We start from the raw sequence: 18098 nt of genomic DNA on the forward strand, positions 1-18098 counted from the left end.
CCCCGCAGGTGTGGTTCAAGAACCGCCGAGCCAAGTGCCGCCAGCAGCAACAGCAGAGCAGCGGGCAAGCCAAAGCCCGGCCTGCCAAGAAGAAGACGTCTCCGGCCCGGGAGACCAGCTCTGAGACCAGCACCAACGGGCAGTACAGCCCTCCGCCGGCTGGCACCTCGGTGACGCCCAGCTCCAGCGCGAGCGCCACTGTCTCCATCTGGAGCCCGGCTTCTATCTCCCCAATCCCGGACCCCCTTTCCTCCTCCACCACCCCCTGCATGCAGCGCTCCACTGCCTACCCCATGACTTACACGCAGGCTCCCGGCTACACGCAGACCTACGCCGGTTCTACCTCCTACTTCAGCGGCCTTGACTGCAGCTCCTACCTGTCTCCCATGCACCCGCAGCTCTCCGCGCCGGGGGCTGCGCTGAGCCCCATCACCACCCCAACCATGGGCAGCCACCTGAGCCAGTCGCCGGCCTCCCTCTCCAGCCAGGGCTACGGCACGGCCGGCCTGGGGTTCAGCTCTGTCGATTGCCTAGACTACAAGGACCAGGCCGCCTCCTGGAAGCTCAACTTCAACGCCACCGACTGCTTGGATTACAAAGATCAGAGCTCCTGGAAGTTCCAGGTCTTGTGAAAGAATCTCCATCCTTCCTTCGCAGAGCAGCCTGGGACAACCTCTTCTGTCCACGCTTGACATTGAGACCCCTGTCTGCTTCTCCCCTCTCCCCCCTTCTTTCTTTAAGAGGAGACGTTCTTCTCCTCGCCAGCATTGCACATACTGTAGCATTGCTTTGTTTTTCTGCGCTGTTTTTGGAAACGCCCTCATCCGGCAACGAGGCAGATCCTTGCGGATGTTAGGAACTCGTGTACAGCCTTCGTTTCACACACCCGGGCCTTGGACGTGTCATTCCTTCGGATTCTTGGCCTGGACTCAGTGACTTGTCAGCTCATGAAACCCTCGCGACAACTGGGATGGCATTTGGAACCTCTCTCCTGGAAGTAGACCGAGACTGGAAGCAACACCAGAAGATCAGAGGTTGTTGGAGTTTTCACCAGGCGTGTTAGATGACATGGCAGAGGCAAAAGTTTTCAAGAAGTTTTTAGAAGCCAGGTTGCTTTCTCTTTCTCAAATGATCTTTTAACGACGACAACAGACTGGGTTCGCAGAAACGGGGGCAAGCATCAGCTCATTTTTTGGTCCATCCTTTTTCCTAATGGAAGCGAGCAATTCCAGCACCATTGACTTAAGCACATGCTCCTTATCCCTGATCAGCCCATTATTGCAGCCCATTCCCTTCTGCCTGAAGTGTAGTGTCGACACCAAGTCGACACCAGCAAGCCAGCACTCTGGTTTGGGTTTTTTTGATTGTTTCGTTGTTTTCAGAGCCAGTTCAAGACATTTTCCCACCTGAGGACAAAGGAGAAGCTGGTGCCTCTCGTCCAATTTCAGCGTACAAAAGACAAGCAGACCAGCAGTCAAATCTTGCTTCGACACTGGCAACTGGCTCCACTGCGCTTGAGAGCGGCAGGCTCAGCCTGCAGGACAGCCCTAAAAACACCTGCGGCTTTATCTGCTCCCCACCCCTTAGCATTGGCTGCCTGAGTCAGCTGCTGCATTCTGTCTCATGGTAGGGCCGGCTCTTCTTCTTCTTTTTTCCCATGCTCTGTGCTTTATGGTGAGAGTATACCAACATCAGGCATCTGAAACCTCCCCCCCCCCCTTTCTGCTTTTGGGACTCCTCATTAACCTCTGATCCTCCCATTGCAGACAGTATTGCTCACTTCACATTCCTATGCATGTCTAGTCAGAAGTAATCAATCAGGTAGTTCAATAGATATTTTTTTTAAAAAAAAACAAACTTTTGATAAACTAAAAAAAGTGCTCTAGTATTTAAAAAAAATACTTTTAATTCAATGAATTATAAAAGCTGCAGAGAACAATGGGTGTCTTAGAAGAGGCATCTCTCCCCCTCTTACACACTGGAAGAGGGAATGTCTCTTTTCAGATGATAATAATAAATCATGATTTTTTAATTTATATCCCACCCCTCTGGCTGGGTTTCCCCAGCCACTCTGGGCGGCTTACAACATGTATAAAAACATGTATAAAAACACAACATTCAAACATTTTAAAAAACCAAAATATCCTATTACAAGCAACAAACAAACCAATAATTGGAATAGAAACCAATAACAACAACAATTATAATAACAATAATAACAAACAGTTTACCCAACTGTTGTACCCAACTGACACATGAACATCACCTAAAAAGCTAGGTGTGCTTTTTTGCTTCAGAACTACTGAAATTTGGTCAACAAATCAATTTGTTGACAAAAACACTTTGTCTAGAATTTCTTTAATCAGGTGGCAGCTGATTAATATTTTAAAAGCTTGCGTACGGGTAGCAGAGGAAGATATGCTGATGGTGCTTGGTAATGTTCCCAGGATCTCCTCTTGCGCAAAGGCAAGTTTCTAGTCCCTCTGGTTGTGGAGAAAGCTTGGGAAAGACTCCCTTTCCATCCACACTTGAGCCTGCTCCACTTAAGGGGATGCCGTGTCCATCACAGAGAGAAGGACATCTCCCTTTCTGGCTAGACTGAGATCTAGCCTCATGGGACTTCCCCAAACATAAAGTCAAGGAGGTGGGTAGCAGATTCACCAATAGAAAGCAAACAGCTTAAACATACGGCACTGCCGCTGCCGTAAATCCCATAGGACCTCACCTAGTTTGTTCCCGACAACCTAGGAAAAGCCATTTGTTCTGTAATGTAATGGCCCAGTTTTATGGAACTTTTTCCAGTTGATGTCAGACAGGTCCCCTCCCTGTTGAACTTCCCAAATACTTAAAAGAAATAAAGATTCCAGGAGAGTTTTAACTGACTTCTGATTTTTACATTCATCGAGGGTTTTTTGGTACACCGCTTAGAGACATTTGTGATTAAGCGGTTTGTAAATTATTAATAATAATAATAATAATGGCTGTTGCTGCTGCTCTGCTTCCTCATCCTAGCTCATCTCTGCATTTTACAAAAACAGATTATTATTTTGTAGTTAGGAAAGTGCACTGGAGGGGTGAAAATGATTTAATGCAATACCCCCGCAAGCAAATTGGGATTTCTGCTCCATGTCTCGTAACCATCCCCACAAACAGATCGGAACAACTGTTCGATAAAGACCAGGCCTAGTTAAAGCTCCGCATAAGCTTTGTGTGTGATTTGCTAATCAGGGCAAATGGCTAATAACTAGGCCTTCTGGGAGAGCTTGAAATCTTTCCTATCCCTTCCTGACACCCCAGGATTTTAACCTGGGACCTTCTGGATGTGAGCAAAAATAGTCTACTACTGACCTGTGGGTGTATATATATTGCCTCAGTGAATTTTGTTTGATCCTTTCGCATTTTGGATAGCACCAAAATTCCTTTCAGTGCTCAGTTTTTTGTATCCTGTACAACATGAAATAGTTAACGCAGGATAAATTTTAACTAGAAGAGAGATGTGGGGTGAGGCTTAACTTTTCCAGCATCTGATTTCATCTGGGGTGGGGTGGGGAATATGAAGAGTTTAAACAGTTCAATAAGCATTTGTAAATAATATGATTACTCCCCTTCCCTTAAAAACAAAAATTGCATTAAGAAAACCGGGTTTTTAAATTTTAGAAAGTTCTATTTTGTAAATGATATTCAACATTTTTTTAGTCTAGGTTTCTTAGCTGTAATACCTTCTTTCTCTTTTTTTAAAAAAAGAAACGACGACATCCTCTTGCTAGATGAGAAGCTTTCCCATGGAAGTTGTTCTGTCAGTGGTTTTCTCTATTTATTACTTAGTTTGTGATGAGCAATTTCCTGTACAGTTACCAAAACAAAACAAAAAAAGATTGTTGGTGGTTTTAAAAAAATATAAAATATTAAAATGTAAAAAAAAACAAAATAGGTGAAAAGGAACAGTGGCTCTGTGTGATTTTTGTTGTTGTTGATGATTTCAGCTGCTACTTAAAACAATCAATTCTGCGAAATTAGGGTGATTGCTGGGGTCTGCAGGCTAGAATTGAAGATTTAGTGTGGTAGAACCCAGGATGGAGACAGGAGCCCTACGAGAGTTTAAAACAAACAGTTTCTGCAAATGCTTGGAAGTGGCATGTCAGAAAATTAGGTCAATAGATTCTACCCTATCTATACATTTTTCTGTCCATCTAATATTTTTGGGGGGGTGGGACTTAAAGGAGAATTTCTTGTTAAATGCATTTCAGAATAGTTTGCAGAACAAAAATAGAACCTTTCCTTTAAAAAAAAAAAAAAAAAGCTAGTTTTGGAGATAATTCTGATGATTTTGAGTGGTGTGCTTCCATCTCCAGGGATTTATTGGCAACCAAACTCCACATTGCATTGTGCTGAGAAAAAGCACCTGTTCATTCCTTCATGGCAGCCAGTAAAATGAGGCTTAACAGAGCCAAAGGAAATGTTCGTTAACGAAGAAGCATCCTCCCAGGTCTCTTATGTGCGTACGCAGTTTTGAACACAGAATTTCGGTGCAGAATTTGAGGCTGGAGGCAGGTTTTTGTTTTTCCCAGAGAGCTGAAAGCACTCTAGAAGTGGGATGGCTGTTGGTAGTCTAAACAAACCTCCAATTTCTGTGTCTGGTTTGGAAGGCTTTGTATTTTTACAAGCTGCAAAATGTGTTTTGGCCAAAGTTGACAGTGGAGCAAAAGATTATAGCTGGAGTAGATAAGCAATAGCTTTTAAAGAGAGTTTTAAAAGTCGCTTGAGAGAGAGGTTTTGCCTCTCATGGTGCAGGCACACAATCAGTAATTTATGTCTGATCCAAAGGGTTTTTAAAACATCTGAAACCTGCTGAACCTGTTTGCCAGAGCAGCCAACTTTCTTTCAAATCACCTTCCAATCTCTAACAAAGGGGGTCACATCCCCAGCCCAGCCACCCCCAGCCTGGTTTCCTCCAGATCATGGGTAGGCAAACTAAGGCCCGGGGGCCGGATCCGGCCGAGTCACCTTCTAAATCCAGCCTGCGGACGGTCCAGGAATTGGCGTGTTTTTACATGAGTAGAATGTGTGCTTTTATTTAAAATGCATCTCTGGGTTATTTGTGGGGCATAGGAATTCGTTCATTATGATTATTTTTTCAAAATACAGTCCGGCCCCCCACAAGGTGTGAGGGACAGTGGACCGGCCCCCTGCTGAAAAAGTTTGCTGACCCCTGCTCCAGATGTTTCAGGCTGTGGCTTGGTGATGCAACACATCTGGAGAGCATCAGGTTGAGGAATGTTGCTCCAAGCTGAGTTCACACCATTAGAACGGATCCTGTCTCAGGCCACTACCCAGTGGCGTAGCGTGGGGGGTGCAGGGGGGGCCGGCCGCACCGGGCGCAACATCTGGGGGTTAGGGTTAGGGGGCGCAAATCCACGGGTTAGGGGGCGCAAATTACTTGCCTTGCCCCGGGTGCTGACAACCCACGCTACGCCACTGCCACTTCCTACTCTCTTTTTAAAAAAAATTATAGGCCACCAAGGGCAACTCCCATTCTATCATAAAAACATAATGGTTTTGTTTTTAAAAGGAGACTCTTAATCTCAGGGTTGTGGATTCGAGTCCCACGTTTTGCAAAAAAGATTCCTGTATTATGGAGGGTTGCGCTAGATGACCCCCAGGGTGCCTTGCAACTATTATTCTATATGTATATTAGTCAGAGCCTCTTGGATAGGCTCATGCCGCTGGATAGCTTTAGCATACAGTGGTACCTCGGGTTAAGTACTTAATTCGTTCCGGAGGTCCGTTCTTAACCTGAAACTGTTCTTAAGCTGAAGCACCACTTTAGCAAATGGGGCCTCCTGCTGCCGCCGCGCCGCCAGAGCACGATTTCTCTTCTCATCCTGAAGCAAAGTTCTTAACCTGAAGCACTATTTCTGGGTTAGTGGAGTCTGTAACCTGAAGCGTATGTAACCTGAGGTACCACTGCACTCAGGAATCAAAAAGTTTTGTGTCTCTTTTTTGTAGGAAATGCATACTTTTCTGGGCATTCAGCAATTCTCATTTTCTGTGTTCTGTGACACCGGCAACAGTGCCAGCAGCGGTTATGAAGAAGGCCGGCTGAAATGAATAACGGAGGCTAATGTCACCACCTGCCAGCGGAGCTATATTTTGTCACGCAGGTCTCTTTTTCTTAGAAAAAAAGGCCATTCCAGAAAAACGAGGCTGCAGGCCCTTTCTCCATCCTGGGTTCCCTTTGCACGAGCTTCCAATTTTGGATGTTGGGTGCTCTTATCTGGCTTGGGTGTGCGATGCCCTAGCTTCCCAGAAAGTCTTCCTGTCGTCCTGACTCGGTAACCGACCCCAGTCCGCACTTGCCATTTGTTATTTTTGCTTATCTAATTTAGCAAATGCCCCAATCCTCTTAAGGCCGCTGCTCTCGCCCTCCCTCCCTCCACCCCCCACCTCCACCCCACTGCGCAGATTGGTAACTGAATTAGAAGGGATTATGGGACCCACTAAGGATGACAAATTGGTTCTTCGATGCTGGGTGACAGCTGCCCAGGGTGGCGCTGCCAGCCGAGTCGCCCTGGGTAACCTCCTTTAATTAAACAGGACTTGGGACCGTGCGCCGAGGGGAAGGCGGGGCTTAAAACAGGAAAGGTAGTTGGAGGACCACGGGGAAGACTGAAGCGGCCCCCTGGCCTAAATGCTCCTCGTGCAAAGTTGGGCGGAAGCAACTGGGCAGACTTCGCTGCGGTTTCTCGTAACCTTCGTGTGACCCATTTCCGGTGAAAATCACGTTTTGAGTTGATATCTTTGGAGTTATTTTTTATAATGGGCTTCTATACTAGAGGTGCTTTACTGAGGAGCATCAGTCGAAATTACAGGACTCCGCCCCGAGGAACATACAGTGAAAGAGGTGGTGCAGATGTTAGTATTGTACTGCTGGCTTCTTGCTCCCATAAACATCTATTCACATTAATAATAATAATTTATGCCCTGCCTTTCCCCCCAGCGGAACTCAAGGCAGCTTACAGATAAAAATAAGAACCACGGGAAACATATAATCATTAAAAACAGTTAAACAGTAATAGAATTTTAAACTCTACACACATATAAAATCTTGAGTGGTAGTATGATATCTGCAGACTCTGGGAAGATCATAATAATAACGGTAACAATAAGAATGCTAATAATTAATTACCATGTGACCTTTCACCTTTCACTTGACATGCGAAGAGAATCGCTTTCTTTAAAAACAGAAGATAGTTGAAAAGATCTGTAGCGATTATGCTGTGATCTCAGTCACTGCATGTTGCTGTTTTAAGTGTGCACCTAGATTATTTTTCCTAACGGTCTTAATGAGCCTGTAGTTTGCCCTGTTGGGTTTGCATGTCACAGAAGAACAGAGTTTCTCTGTCCCTTATTCACACATGCAAACCAGGACGATGCTGGAATCAAGGAACGATAAGACTCCAGACGAGGGCAGCTTCTTTTTTAGGCCAAACAAAATGTCACAAAATAGGTTTCCGTATTTATTTTCTAAGGGTGGGTGTTAAGCAAAGCAAGAAATTGGGGTGGGGGAGGAGGGGGAGAGAAATGTAGCAATTGTCTCAATCTTAAAATGGAGCGTTGGAAGAGGAGACCACAAACCTAAGCCCACTTAGATGGGAGCAAGCTCTGTGGAATTCAAGCAGCTATTACATTATTATTATTTGAAAATTCATCAAGGCGGCTTGCAGCATGTAAAACACAAAGAGTTCAGTCCACAAATATATATATATATATATATATATATATATATATATATAAAAGATAATTTAAAATGTCAGCCGATGGTGGTTGGTTAAAAAGAAGATATTGTGTAGGCCTGACTGCACACTGCAGTTTCCAGATGATGTTTGGACTCTTAATCAATTAAGGTCACCCAGGTTCTGTCCAGGTTTCAGGTTATACCTAGGGATCGGGTGGGATTACACAATGCCAGATTCCCCATTTTAAAAAAATTGAAATCTAGTATTTCTTTAGATCTGTCTGAGTGGTCCAGTATGCCAAAGCAGAGAACAGCACACACTCTTTTTAATCTCAAACTGTATACTTTCCAATTGCACCCAATAACCTGGCCCTTGTAAGAGCAGCCAGACAGAGAGAAATTTGGCTCTTCTTAATCATTTTTCTATTCTTGTTTCTGCTTGTCCCCTGACCTCAGACGGCCAAATCCAAAGGGGTGCGGGGAGGCGTCCGTAGCTTCAGTCATTATGGCTGAGCAAAGCAAATTGTTTTGCGGAACACAACTGTTCGGCGTTTTCTGTTTGTGAAAAACCTGCCTTTCAAAGATTGAGGTGCTAAATTGGCATGCAAAATTGCAATACAATTCAAACACAACCCTGACCTCCCCCTGCACTTGTTTTTAAGCAGGAGTGTGTGTGGCAGGAAAGATATAAATATAATCTCTCTGTTTGTGGATCTCTCTCTTTCTGATATTGACATTTCAAGCTGTACATTTACAGCATCAATCTCCGCTTGAAATTCAAAAGACGCAGCCTTTAAAAACATTGCTCTTTACCATTAACGGATCAAAGGTGCTATTGAGGAGTTTATTCACATTCCTACATACAAGGCTGAATCTATCAAAATTCCCTCTTCCAATCTACTGTGAAAACTCAGGTGCCTTGTCGGGTCACGATTTCCTCACCCAGAGGAAAAGATTTGCTGGCGAAATGTCTGCACCGCCAGGCTGCTGTTAAATGCAGAGGAGCAGGGGCAGGAAATGCAGAGGAGCAGGGGCAGGAAAAAAGGTTGGCAACCTAAAAACATAAACAAATTCATCACTGGATGAATTCCCACAGAAGCGGCAGCACAGGTGGGAGAAAAGACAGAGTCCTTCTACCTGGCTAGGACAGGTACAAAAGCCCCTTTTGTCTCTCACACCTGAAAAACCCTTGTGAGCTGAGCTGAACAGGAGAGAAGACTTATTGTTGTAGTCAAAAGGTCTATTCAATTGCATCTCTTGCCAGATCGCCAGCTCACTAAGTCCTACCGCAAAATACTGAGCGCCCTGCCAACACACTCCTGTTTCCAGGAAAAAAAAGGGGCCAGGTCACATGGGCACTTCCATCACGGCGGGGATTACGGCCCTAATGGATTTGAAATGTTCTAGGGCAGATTTAACGGTTAAAGGAAATAGATTCCCCTGCCCCCCCCCACCAATTAATATACATTAAACTAGCTGAAATAAATGTGCCTTTTGCCAAACGGGAGGAAAACAAAACAACACCACACACACACATCCCGAACTATTCTGTAAGAAGTACCGTATTTTTTGCTCTATAAGACTCACTTTTTCCCTCCTAAAATGTAAGGGGAAATGTGTGTGCGTCTTATGGAGTGAATGCAGGTTGTGCAGCTATCCCAGAAGCCAGAACAGCAAGAGGGATTGCTGCTTTCACTGCGCAGCGATCCCTCTTGCTGTTCTGGCTTCTGAGATTCAGAATTTTTTTTTTCTTGTTTTCCTCCTCCAAAAACTAGGTGTGTCTTGTGGTCTGGTGCGTGTTATAGAGCGAAAAATACGGGTAGGTTGATTTCCAAATTGAGAGATTTGGGGGCTGCCTGGATCAAATGAATGCCGTTCCCTGTCAAATATTCCAGAAATATTCCAGAACCTGATTTATTTGTTATTTCTTTATTGTTTTTATAGCCCACCTTTTCATCCAAGGAACTCAAGGGGGCCTACATAGTTTCCTTGCTCCTCATTTAATCCACAGAACAACCCTGTGAGGTAGGCTCAGAGGCATAGCTGTCAACTTTTCCCCTTTCTTGTGAGGAATCCTATTCGGAATAAGGGAATTTCCCTTACAAAAAGGGAAAAGTTGACAGCTACGCTCAGAGGAAGTGGCTGGCCCCCAATGTCGCCCAGCTGAGGGGGGTTCAGATCTGCAGGGCCCCACCATGCACTTGAAGCCCACCCAACACACAATCAAAGCACGTGACTTCCCCCAAATAATCCTGGGAATTGTAGTTTGTTCCTGGGAATTGTAGCTCCATGAAGGGAGAAGTCCTGGCTGGTGGCACGACCAGGAGTTTGCATCGTCTTAGGAAGAGAAAGAGGTGAGCGTTCAAATGAAGCTTTTAATGCATTAAAGCGCCTGGTACTTTTATTATGAGTGTTTTCTGCATCATTTTCCTGACAGGATAAAATCTCAGCCGCACTTTGTAGCAATACTTTGTGCATGGTCGTTAATTTCCATGGGTCTACTCTGAGCAAGACCGGCATGGGACACAAGATCCGTGAAAACAAAAGCATAGCTTAAAATCAAGAAAACAGCAGCGTGAAAGCAAAGGTTTCCGGGAATACAAATAAAACAGGACCCTGTCTTATGGGTCAGGGAGAGCCTGGATAAATAAGAGATGTATCAAATATTTTATGGAGAGGGACCTAGGAGATGGCTTCTATGACCCCATGTCTATGCTATAATTTGCAGCCAGCTTGTGCCCGGCTGAAACTTGCAAGCTACATACACACTCTTTTCAAACAACAACAATTTATTTATACCCCACCACTCCAGGCGGCTTCCAACAGAATATAGAAATACAATAATCTATTAAACATTAAAAGCTTCCCTAAAGAGGGCTGCCTTCAGATGTCTTCTGAATGTCTGGTAGTTGTTGTTCTCTTTGACATCTGGTGGGAGGGTGTTCCACAGGGCAGGCGCCACTACCGAGAAGGCCCTCTGGCTGGTTCCCTGTAACTTGGCTCCTCGCAGCGAAGGAACCGCCAGAAGGCCCTCGGCGCTGGACCTCAGTGTCCGGGTAGAACAATGGGGGTGGAGACGCTCCTTCAGGTATATTGGACTGATATTATTATTATTATTATTATTATTATTATTATTATTATTATTACAAACATCACCATCATTACTGGCACCCCCACACACCTGGAGACACAAGCCTTCCATCTGCCCCCAGAAGGGGCCAGGCAAACTTGGTCCATCAATGCCCTTTTTTTAAAAAAAAGTGGTGCTATTAGATGGATTTTTTAAAAAAGATCTCACATGCAAGTCAGGTTCCCTCACAACAGACCGCAACTTGCACACACTTGAAGAAGGCTCTTTGTCCACTGGATTCTGATTTATTTCTGGGAAACGGGGAATCTCCGCTTGCCCAAACTAAGGGGCCAGTGAGAGATGGGTTTTGCCTCCGTTTCCAAGAAAGAATCCTCCGGAAAAACAATCTCTCAAAGGACCTGTTGATGGCATTTTACCATTGTACTGTGGAGAGTGTATTAACTTATGGTCTGTGTGTGTGGTTTGGGAGCTGCACAGCCAGGGGGAAAACAATGCTGTCCAGGGTTGTAAAGACTGCGGAGAGAATAATTGGGTGCACTCTTCCCACCTTGGATCAAATCTATGCTTCCAGGTGTCATAAGAAAGCTGCAGAGATAGCGCAGGATAGTGCACACCCCGGAAATGATCTCTTTCAGCTTCTGCCTTCTGGAAGAAGGTGCAGGGTTATAAAGACTAGGACCAGCGGGACCAAGGAGAAGAGTCAGTGGAAGAAGATTGGAAAAAATTTAAAGTATATCTTCAAAAATATTGTAAAATTAAGGACTGTTAGAAAGATGTTGGAAAAAGAAAACTAGATGGTTTTGGTTGAAATGACATAAAGGACTAAGTAAAGACGAGTTGATGAAATTGACGAAAAGAGAGGATGTTAAATTGTAATATGTTAAACTACTTAACATATGGGGACATATGTTAACATGCGGGACACAGGTGGCGCTGTGTGTAAAAGCCTCAGCGCCTAGGGCTTGCCGATCGAAAGGTCGGCGGTTCGAATCCCTGCGGCGGGGTGCGCTCCCGTCGTTCGGTCCCAGCGCCTGCCAACCTAGCAGTTCGAAAGCACCCCTGGGTGCAAGTAGATAAATAGGGACCGCTTACTAGCGGGAAGGTAAACGGCGTTTCCGTGTGCGGCTCTGGCTCTGGCCAGAGCAGCGATGTCACGCTGGCCACGTGACCCGGAAGTGTCTCCGGACAGCGCTGGCCCCTGGCCTCTTAAGTGAGATGGGCGCACAACCCCAGAGTCTGTCAAGACTGGCCCGTACGGGCAGGGGTACCTTTACCTTTACCTTTAAACTACTTAAATGAAAATAAGGTTGGAAGGATTTGCTGAAATAACGATCTGAATTAGAATACAAAATTGGGAGGTGAGAGGAGGTCAAGAAAATAAGTAGAGGAAGAAAGTTATGCAAAAGATTAATTAGTTTTTTCTATTTTTATTTTTCTCTTTTGGTGTTGTTATGTCTTTTTCTATTTTGTATTTTGTTTTTTGTATTTTGTATTTTGTAATTTTCTTCTCTTCTTTTTGTTATTGTTAAATTTTGAATAAATATTATTTATATATATATATATATATATATATATATATATATATATATACACACATATATACATACAAAGACTAGGACCAGCTGCCTGAGAAACAGTTTCTATCCAAATGTGATTTTGGTTTTAAACACAGTGTAAGGTAGTATCTATGGGAGTATATTGTATATAATTATGGGGTATCAGAGTTTTTAGGGGGCTAACCAGGCTGGGATAGCAGGCTTGTTGGTTTTTGAATGTCTGATGTAGATTTCTTTCAATTTCGTTCTGTATGGGACAATGACAATAAAGATTATCGTATCGTAAAAGGTGGGTTCCACAGCTTGTCGCTGGCAGAAAGGTTTTGAAGGAAGATGGGGGAGAGGGGGTTGGTAAGGGGTGGGGGAGTGGGTCAGAAAATTTAATCTGCAAACCTGTCAGCAGGTTTTAAAGCAGAAAAGTAGACAGGCAGATTGGATGTTAATCTGCCTTGATCCCCCAGAGACAGATGGGCGGAGGAGAGCCCGCAGAGGAGGAAGACCTTGCAAAGGTGAAGCCAGGAGGCGAACAGAAAACCGTCTGGCAGAGCCGGGGAGAGGAAGGCGAAGGAGAAAAGAGGGAGATGCTGGGGGGTGGGGGGGAGCAGCCAGGGGAGCGGATGTGGGGAAACAAGGTTAAGCTTGGTTTACTTTTTTCTCTCCCCCTAATGAACTGGATAAGTCGGGTAAGGGAAGTGCAGGCTGCAGCCAGGCAAGACCCACACAAGTGGGGCTGCGTTTGTAGCAGGCCTGCCACCCTCCCTTGAAGAAACGAACCTCAATCCCATGAATTGTGGGAGTCTCAACTCAGATCGGTTAATGAACGGATTTCATATGCATGCGAATTAAAAACATACGGAGGAAATCATCTTCACGCAATGTAGGATTCAAAGGCCTGTGCTGAGGTTATTAGGAAATCCCTCCTCTTATATTATCAGACAGGCGCCATGGCCTCCGTTCTGTTTGCGGAACCTATTAAAGACCTTCCATTTTCCCCAAAACAATCCAAGACTTTCGATATACTAAACAGTTTCATTTATTGAATTAATTTTATAATGAAATGATTTTAGAATGTTGTATTATTTTATTGTTGTTAGCCACCCTGAGCCCGGCTTCGGCTGGGGAAGGCGGGATATAAATAAATAAAAATTTATTTATTTATTTATTTATTTATTTATTTAAAAATTGTTTTGCACATGTATTTATCTTTTATCAATGTTTTGGTGTTGAGGTGTTTTCGCAGGAAGCGGTTCACAGTTGGAAGTAAATAATTGGAACTGCGGGGAGCTCATAAGGTTGTATCCATTGTTCGACCTACTCGGATCAGGCCCATTTTAAGTAATGGACACTGCTAACTTAGGTCTACTAATTTCAATGGGTCTATAACTTTTCTTTGGGTAAGCCCTCTTAGTGTAGACCATGGGTAGGATAAAAAAAGTGTAGACCATGGGTAGGATAAAAAAAATAAAAAAATAACATAAGAAGAGTCTTTTACCTGGATCAGGCCCAAGGCCCATCATTCAATGTAGACTATATTGAGATAGGTTAGCTGCGAAAAACAGATACAGGGCGGATGTTGTCCTGCAAATTTTCATTCCAATAATTAATAAAGATCATTTTTCAATAAATCCTGTGGATTTTGCTGAGCTGGGGCATAGTAAGTCTGTTCCGTAAGTAAGGCAATTTCCCCAAAAAGATTAAACACAGAATTACAGTAATATTGTGGATCTTGCAGTTAAGAGAGTTCTGGGGCTGATAACAAGCTTGGTAACAGCTCTCCGCAATTGTTTGATGTCTTTCAAGGCTCATAGTCTTCCCCGGCCATCAGTGGAACAGAATGCTATTTATTTCTTTTATTTATTACTTTCTCATCTCATCTTTTTCTCGAGTGAACTCAAGCTGGCATAGATGGTTTTCCATCTCCTCGCCGCTACAACCCTGTGAAGTAGGTTAGGTTGAGAGGAAGACTGGCCCAAGGTCACCCAGTGAGATTTGTGGCAACTGGGAACCCGTCTTCCAGGTCCTGCTGCGACACTAACCACTACACCACACTGCCTTATCAGACCACTGGCTCCATCCAGCTCTGTAGTGCCCACGCTGACTGGCAATGGCTCTGTCCAGAGTTTCAGATAGACCGTCTCAGCCCTACCTGGAGATGCCGGGGATTTGAACCTGGGACCTTCTGTGTGGAAAGCAGGTGCTCTTAGCTGCTGAGCTAAGTCCTTGTTTAAGCCGTGGCATGGAGCTCTTTTTAAAATTCCCAGTAAGATGCACCCGGAAGCAGAAGCTCTCTGTTGTCTGTACTGGGCTGCCTTGGTCAGAAGGGGGCCGGTCCACTGTCCCTCAGACCTTGTGGGGGGCCGGACTATATTTTGAAAAAAAAGAAAGGAACGAATTCCTATGCCCCACAAATAACCCAGAGATGCATTTTAAATAAAAGGACACATTCTACTCATGTAAAAACACACTGATTCCCAGACTGTCCGTGGGCCGGATTGAGAAGGCGTTTGGGCCGGATCCAGCCAACAGGCCTTAGTTTGCCTACCCATGCTTTAGGGCATGCGTCCTAAGCAGTGGCGTAGCGTGGGGGGTGCAGGGGGGGCTGGCCGCACCTGGCGCAACTTCTGGGGGGGGGCACGCTCGCTGCCTCCGGAGTCGCCGAAGAGCCTCGGGCGCAGGCTGTAGCAGAGCCCCATGTCTCGCGGAACCGACGAGCTGTGCGCGCGTCCGGGCTGAAGGCGTCCGGCAGGCAGCGGCTCTCAGCGCTCGCCGCTGTCCCCGCGTGTCAGGGCCGTGGAGGGCGCGCCAGGCAGCCCCTCCTCACAGCCCCGCCGCTGCCGCAGCCGCCACAGCTGCTGGGTCATGTTGCATTTTCCTCGCCTCTCTGCCCTCCTCCTCCTCCGGGCAAGCAGCGTCGTTTGGGCAGCAGCGCCAGCGGCAACTCGCCTCAGATCACCTGACAGGGACCCGCCGCCGCCGCCGTGGCTACCTTACCATAAATACCCCAGCCCAAGCAGCAGCAAGAAGAAGCTGGCAGCGGTGGCAGGTTAGGGGTTAGGGGCGCAAATTACTTGCCTTGCCCCGGGTGCTGACAACCCACGCTACGCCGCTGGTCCTAAGGAAGGTAGAGGTAAAGGTACCCCTGCCCGTACGGGCCAGTCTTGACAGACTCTGGGGTTGTGCGCCCATCTCACTTAAGAGGCCAGGGGCCAGCGCTGTCCGGAGACACTTCCGGGTCACGTGGCCAGCGTGACATCGCTGCTCTGGCGAGCCAGAGCCGCACACGGAAACGCCGTTTACCTTCCTGCTGGTAAGCGGTCCCTATTTATCTACTTGCACCCGGAGGTGCTTTCGAACTGCTAGGTTGGCAGGCGCTGGGACCGAGCAGCGGGAGCTCACCCCGTTGCGGGGATTCGAACCGCCGACCTTTCGATCGGCAAGTCCTAGGCGCTGAGGCTTTAACCCACAGCGCCACCTGCGTCCGGTCCTAAGGAAGCCCCTTAGCAAAATAAGCAGGAGGGCTCCAGGCATCTAAAGAGGGGATGCCTCTATTGTCCAGACACATCATGTCCAGAATCCAACGTTGTCTAGCGGCACCATGGTTGGGCTGAAAATAATAATAATAATAATAATAATAATAATAATAATAATACAATAATAATAATAATAATAATAATAATACTACACTGGTACCTCTGGTTGCGAACGGGATCCATTCCAGAGGCCCATTTGCGATGTGAAAAGCCCGCAACCTGAAGTGCCGTATCTGTGCAGGTGCATGGCGTGATTTAGCGCTACTGCGCATGCGCAGGAGGTGAAACCCGGAAGTAACCCTTTCCGGTACTTCTGGGTCGCTGCAGGATGCAACCTGAAAAAACGTAACATGAAGCAAACATATTATTATTATTATTAAGGATTTCTCTTTTGTTATTTTAGTTGCTTATATTTACCTGTATTTATTTAAAGCAAAATAAAAGATTATTTTTTAAAAACAAACAAACATAAGGTATGACTGTAATAATAAATTTATACCCTGCCCATCTGGCTGGGTTTCCCCAGCCACTCTGGGCAGCTCCCAACAAAATATTAAAAACATGATAAAACGTCAAACATTAAGGATTTCCCTAAACAGGGCTGCCTTCAGATGTCTTCTAAAAGTCAGATAGTTGTTTATTTCTTTGACATCTGGTGGGGGGGCATTCCACAGGGCGGTTGCCACCAACGAGAAGGCCCTCTCTGCCCAGTTACCTATAACTTCACTTCTCGCAGTGAGGGAACTGCCAGAAGGCCCTTGGAGCTGGACCTCTGTGTCTGGGCTGAACGATGGAGGTGGAGACGCTCCTTAAGATATACTGGGCCGAGGCCGTTTAGGGCTTTCAAGGTCAGCACCAACACTTTGAATTGTGCTCGGAAACATACTGAGAGCCAGTGTAGGTCTTTCAAGACTGGTGTTATATGGTCCTGGTGGCCACTCCCAGTCACCAGTCTAGCGGCCGCATTCTGGATTAGTTGTAGTTTCTGGGTCACCTTCAAAGGTAGAGTGCATTGCAGTAGTCCAAGAGGGACTAAAACAACAATACACAGAGGTGTGGTTGTCTTCCCATTGACAGGCACACCTGTCTTCATGCAACTGAGTTAAATTTCTAAGTTGCTGAGAAAGCCACAGAACAACTGGAACATTATAACTGACGCAAAATGTGGGGTTTTGTTGTTGTTTTGTGCAGTGGGGGGAAGTCAAAGAAGCCGGAGAGGGGAGGAAAGACCTGGAGATTGTTCTCAGGTGTGCACAGAGACACACACTGATGTCACTGGCTGGCAGAGGTGCCCAAACGTGGTTTTCTGCCATGCTGTGACCCAGCATTCCCCAACCTGGCGCCCATACCTTCCAACATTTCTCTGATGAAAATAGGGACATTCTATAATAATAGTAATAATAATAGTAATAGTAACAACAACAACAACAACAACAACAACAACAATAATAATAATAATATTCTGCCCATCTGAATTGGTTGCCCCAGCCACTCTAGGCAGCTTCCAACATATATAAAAAACATAATAAAACATGGAAAAAAACTTCCCTATGCAGGGCTGCCTTCTAAAGGCTGTACTGTATAGTGACTTATCTTTAAAAAAAAAATTTTTTATTGATTTCCCAAAATTTTTAACAAACAAACAAACAAAAATCATAACTGAACTTGGTCCAATCTTAGTAACATTGTTAAATGACTTCCTCAAATTCCCTTGACTGAATTTCATTATATATCATTGTAACGGTTTTCCAAAATAAAATCTCATAGAATTTACTTAGTCCTCTTAACATCTTTGTTTCTTTTCATCTTAACTTTAAACATGTTGTTCTCTAACTTCATATATTTAAATCCTTAGCGTATCTATTTCTTTGCAGTATAGTGACTTATCTCCTTGGCTCCAGGATAGGATAACTCCATACCCTCCAAGTTTTATCGGTTGAAAATAGGGACGTCCTCAGGAAAAGCGGGACATTCTGGGATCAAATCAGAAAGCGAAACAGCTTCTGTAAATCAGGGACTGTCCCTGGAAAATAGGGACACTTGTAGAGTGTGGGCACCCCGGTTAGAAGAGGCCTGTTGTTATCAGAACAAAGGATACCCCTCTAGTTCAGGGTTCTGTTCCCACAGCAGAGACAGACTTTTGGCTTTCCAATTTCAGTGGCACCCTGGGCCACATGATGCCAGCC

General features: G+C 45.3%; 3 protein-coding genes across 3 annotated transcripts in view; 2 read left to right on the forward strand and 1 right to left on the reverse strand.

Annotated features, from left to right (window-relative positions):
• Positions 1-3917, forward strand: part of LOC307221292 (homeobox protein otx5) — a 70758-nt gene extending 66841 nt beyond the window's left edge. Inside the window, exon 6 of the mRNA XM_079985722.1 lies at positions 9-3917. Within this exon, the coding sequence (XP_079841848.1) occupies positions 9-632 (624 nt within the window). The 3' untranslated portion in view covers positions 633-3917. The remainder of the gene's footprint in view (positions 1-8) is intronic.
• The window catches only part of BCKDHA (branched chain keto acid dehydrogenase E1 subunit alpha), a 191490-nt gene that overhangs the window by 49183 nt on the left and 124209 nt on the right, over positions 1-18098 (reverse strand). The gene's annotated exons all lie outside the window — the stretch shown is intronic.
• Positions 11187-18098, forward strand: part of B3GNT8 (UDP-GlcNAc:betaGal beta-1,3-N-acetylglucosaminyltransferase 8) — a 117843-nt gene continuing 110931 nt past the window's right edge. The window contains exon 1 of the mRNA XM_079985605.1: positions 11187-11397. Coding sequence (XP_079841731.1) covers positions 11388-11397 — 10 coding nt within the window. The 5' untranslated portion in view covers positions 11187-11387. The remainder of the gene's footprint in view (positions 11398-18098) is intronic.

This window comes from Podarcis cretensis, assembly GCF_951804945.1.
Source record: "Podarcis cretensis genome assembly, chromosome: 8".
Classification (NCBI taxonomy): Eukaryota; Metazoa; Chordata; class Lepidosauria; order Squamata; family Lacertidae; genus Podarcis; species Podarcis cretensis.